This window comes from Phoenix dactylifera, chromosome 6 (genome assembly GCF_009389715.1).
Source record: "Phoenix dactylifera cultivar Barhee BC4 chromosome 6, palm_55x_up_171113_PBpolish2nd_filt_p, whole genome shotgun sequence".
In the NCBI taxonomy this organism is placed as follows: domain Eukaryota; kingdom Viridiplantae; phylum Streptophyta; class Magnoliopsida; order Arecales; family Arecaceae; genus Phoenix; species Phoenix dactylifera.
Genome location: NC_052397.1, coordinates 15,878,339 through 15,882,700, shown reverse-complemented (window position 1 = coordinate 15,882,700; position 4,362 = coordinate 15,878,339). Strand labels below are relative to the sequence as shown.

Genomic DNA, 4,362 nt, shown 5'->3' with positions numbered 1-4,362 from the left:
TCTCCGTACCTCTCCATGCAACTTTGCATTTTAAAATCCATAGCTCCAACTTGGGAATTTCTTGGTGTTCATAGAGTCAACTAGATTTCACTAATCTTCGGGACAGCTGATACCTAAAATTTGGTGCACCTTAAAATGCTAGAGCAGACTTGTTGACCCTCATTTTTGTGATAATCTGCCTCCTCGTTAGCTAAGCAATAATTAGAATGCTTAAAATTTAAAAGAAAAAAAATATCGTAAACGAAGGTTTCAAGCAGAACGAAACTCACATAAAATTAAGCATCTCTTTATTTGATACTCCCACGCAGCAAACTCCGCAACTCGGTATTCGTCTATGAGAGGCGCACTCCTATGCCTTTCAAGGCTTCTCAATGTAAGAAAGTCTTTATCTTTTTTTGTTATTGAGCACAAGCTTTTGATCCATTAAAACATGTAGATCTATTGGACGACAAATAAAAAAGTTGATAGCAACAGAAGTGTCTCTAAACCACTCAGGTCCATCTTTCCCGATCTGTCCCATTCATACACATACATGTATCACAGGCATCCATATCAACGTATTGATCCATGATCAGAGTCTATGCAATCATGGGCATTCATTTATCATCTAATGGCCTAATACTATAGAAGATCCTGATAATATTTGCTCCTTGCTTCACATCTTGGTTGATCAGAAATAAGACAAGTAAAAGAAATAAAAATAGAATATTTTATCGATCAGATGAGATCATAGATTTGTAGCGTGACCTGCTGCGCAAAGACATGATGATATCTTTAAACTTTGTGCAAGGCTCGCGCCGTGTCTAGCCTTTTAAAGTAGGGCCCACCTCCCACGGACGACCGAGATCAGTGGCATGGTCGGCTCATCGATGGCCGATGTGAGGCCACTTGGCTCACACTTATCGATAGACAGGAGGCCGCCATCTTTCCACGTGTCGTTCTCGATGCGATATTAGGACCAAGATCCAACGGACCTGCCCACCCCGGAGCCCCTCCTCTCTCTCTCTCGCCCCGCTCCGTCTCTTCCTCCTCCGCCCCCGCCGGATCTCCGAGCGCAGCTCGCCGTCCGACCCACCTTATCCGGCGAGACCAAACCCTAACCCTAATCCATGGAGTTCTAGGGTTTCCATGGACTCTCCTTAGGTCTCTCTCTCTTTTTTTCCTAGTTACGAAAAATCGGATCTTTTTTGTTGTTCGCCGTCCTCTCTGTTCCAATGGAAGAACCGAAGCCCTAGTTCCTTGAATCCTCGCTGAGAAAGAATACCAACGTTCTTTGTTTCTGGATCGGAACCTCTATAACCCTAATCGCTTAGAATTCCGCGGGAAACGATCCCGGTTTCCACCTCCTTTTACTGTTTCTTTGGATACTTGAGGTGTTCTTCTTCGACTTGGATTCCAGGGATTTCCATCCATAAACCTCAAAAGCCCGCTTTTTTTTTTTTTTTTAATACCTAATTCCAGTCTAAATAAGTCCACATGAGAATCCTCTCAGCTCCTATTCGCGCATAGAATTATACTCCGAGAGCCGGAATTCTATCAAGTCTTCATTCGTTTTCTCTCGAGACCAGCTCGGAAACGCTAGATTTTGATCAGGGGATTTATAGATAGATTCGAATTTAGCATAAAGATTGGATCTTGATTGATGGCGGATTCGGATAACGAGTCGGGAGGGCCGAACAACAGCAATGCGGCGGGGAGCAGCGAGTTCTCGTCGCCGAGGGAGCAGGATCGCTTCCTGCCGATCGCGAACGTGAGCCGGATCATGAAGAAGGCCCTCCCGGCGAACGCCAAGATCTCCAAGGACGCCAAGGAGACGGTCCAGGAGTGCGTCTCCGAGTTCATCAGCTTCATCACCGGCGAGGCCTCCGACAAGTGCCAGCGGGAGAAGCGCAAGACCATCAACGGCGACGACCTTCTCTGGGCCATGACCACCCTCGGCTTCGAGGAGTACGTCGAGCCCCTCAAGGCCTACCTCCAGAAGTTCCGGGAGATGGAGGGCGAGAAGGGCAGCTCCTCCTCGTCGCAACCCCAGCACAAGGAAGGAGGTAGCGGCGGCGCTATCGGTAACAGCGGTGGCAGCGGTATCGGAATGTACGGTGGTGGTGGAGGGATGATGATGATGGCGCCGCAGATGTATGGCTCGCCGCCGTCGTATCACCATCAGATGTCAATGGGTGGGAAAGGCAGTATGGGCAGTGGTGGCGGCGGCGGCGGCGGCGCCGGTGGGAATTCTACCTCTTCTTCAGCTGGCCTTGGAAGGCAGGGCAGGGTATGATGTCAACTGTGTTGGTACAGTTCATGTTAGTGCTTTTGTTGTCTTAGTATTGCTTGGACTTTTATTACTTCTTGTAGTTTGGGTTCTCTGTCTGGGTCAGAGCTACAGTTGGGTGATTTTCTCACAGAAAACATTGGAATGAGATGTGTAACATAGTGTGGTCTCTGAATTCTCTGAACTGGGGAGGGAGAGGTGATATATTGTATAATACTGCGAATTTATGATCATGAATGGAACCTACTTCTTTGTTGGGAAATGAACAGCTCTTTTATTATTATTTTTTTTTTGAGGGGATTTAGTTGGTTTTGGATACATTGGATGACATATGCAAGTGAGGGAAGAACAATAGAGTCCTTTTGCATGCATTTTTGAACGCATAAGATATTGTGTTGTAATGCATGGCAACTCTCTTTAGGAGCTTGTCGTTTGGTAAGAATGCCTTCCCCATCTCAGTCTCTAGATACATATTTTGCATTTGAGTTCCTTGGAAGCTCAAAGCTATAAAAAAAATAAAAAAGCTAAACTTATCTTAGGGATGATCAGTACGTAAAGGTGAACTTGCACCCTTTACGCTAGGTAATGTGAGGCATGCTTGAGAAGGCATCAATTGGATTTTTCTGAACAAAGGTCAGCAATTGCAGCCAGGTACACCGTACCTGTCTTATCACCCTGTTGTGCAGCAATAGCTCTTCCAACATTGATAAGAGATGTCAGGACTGAACAAGATGGCTAGCCTGACAGCCAATGAGAGCCCTTTGTCTGCTCGGCAAAGTTTAGTTACAGAGACATGGACCATTAGAGTGTAATCTGGTCGGTGGTACAACTAATTGGACTCTCATTTCGCTTCTCTCATATTTTAGTTCTAAACAAGCGATTTGGAGAGGGAATGAGAAGCAAAGATTTATTTACTGGGATCTTGTGGAATCATACTCGATTGTGTTGTTTATTTGTTTATCATACTTGGGACATGCTTCAGATCTGTGAGGAGTTTGCTACTCTCTATGTTACTTTTCCTGAATCTCCATCACAATTTTGTTTATCCCAAGAAAGAGGTCCAGGTCGTTTGGATTGGTCCTCGTGAGAAGGAAATCATTGGAAAGCCAAGGAAGAAAGATGAGATGGATGCGGATGGATAGCTAAAAGCTCACCCTCGAGATGTCACGGGAGGATACTTCCAAAATATTAAGGGCTCATTTGGTTCATGGGAAAAGAAAAGAGAAAAAATGTGGCCAATGAAAAAGTAATGAGATGCCTTTCATTTGGTTGGAGTTTTCAAAGAAGAGAGATGGAAAAGTTGTATTTCTATGGAAATATAATTCCTACGTTTAATGAAAAAATCTTTTCCATGAGAAATATAGAAAAGTTACTTTTCTGTGAGCCGAGATCACTCTATTTTTATTTTTTTTCCCAAAAGCCCTTCAACATTAAAGATCTTATTTTTATTAAGGGTATAATAGGAATTACATATAATTTTTTTAGAAAAGTGGATGGTCAACCAAACATAAGTAGTCTGTCACTCTCCTATGGTCAACCAAACATGTCGAAAGTACTTTCCCAGGCATCATCTTTCCAAAAATCTGCTTCTCAGAAATCATATTTTTAGAAGGGAAAATGCTTCCCGCGAACCAAACGAGCCCTAAGAAAACGGAGAAGGTAGGAGGGCTTTCATTGGCCACAGCAAGATTTCAGCAGCACCTATACAAGCAAATGAAAATATTGGCTTTTATTTTCGATGCGACTATCATCGAAATAGAGTTGAGAGCTGCATGGGAGGGCAACACTTATGCGAGACTAGTTTTAGATGTGGACAACATTTATCTTGAAGGAGACTCGGCTACAGTGATCGGATGGATTCAATGCCGACACAGCAATGACAACTGGCATCCGTTGCTTCGAAACATACGCAGACTCTCGAGAGGATTTGGCTCCTTCTGGGCCACTCATGTCTATCGGAAGACGATAGTGCTGCTGACTAGGTCGCCTGCTATTTTGCACATTATTCGGAAGGGATTCTTTGAGAGAATCACGAGTCTGTTTCTTTCTCTCTCCATCATTTTTTTTTTTTATCTTATTGGTTGTACTCATGC

General features: G+C 44.1%; 1 protein-coding gene across 1 annotated transcript; it reads left to right on the top strand.

Annotated features, from left to right (window-relative positions):
- The first annotated feature begins 957 nt into the window (after nucleotides 1–957).
- LOC103707564 (nuclear transcription factor Y subunit B-3-like) lies at nucleotides 958–2,531 on the top strand. The gene has a single exon (XM_008792097.4). It carries the CDS (start codon nucleotides 1,643–1,645, stop codon nucleotides 2,273–2,275), a length of 633 nt encoding a protein of 210 aa, XP_008790319.2. The 5' UTR covers nucleotides 958–1,642; the 3' UTR covers nucleotides 2,276–2,531.
- Nucleotides 2,532–4,362: the final 1,831 nt, after the last annotated feature.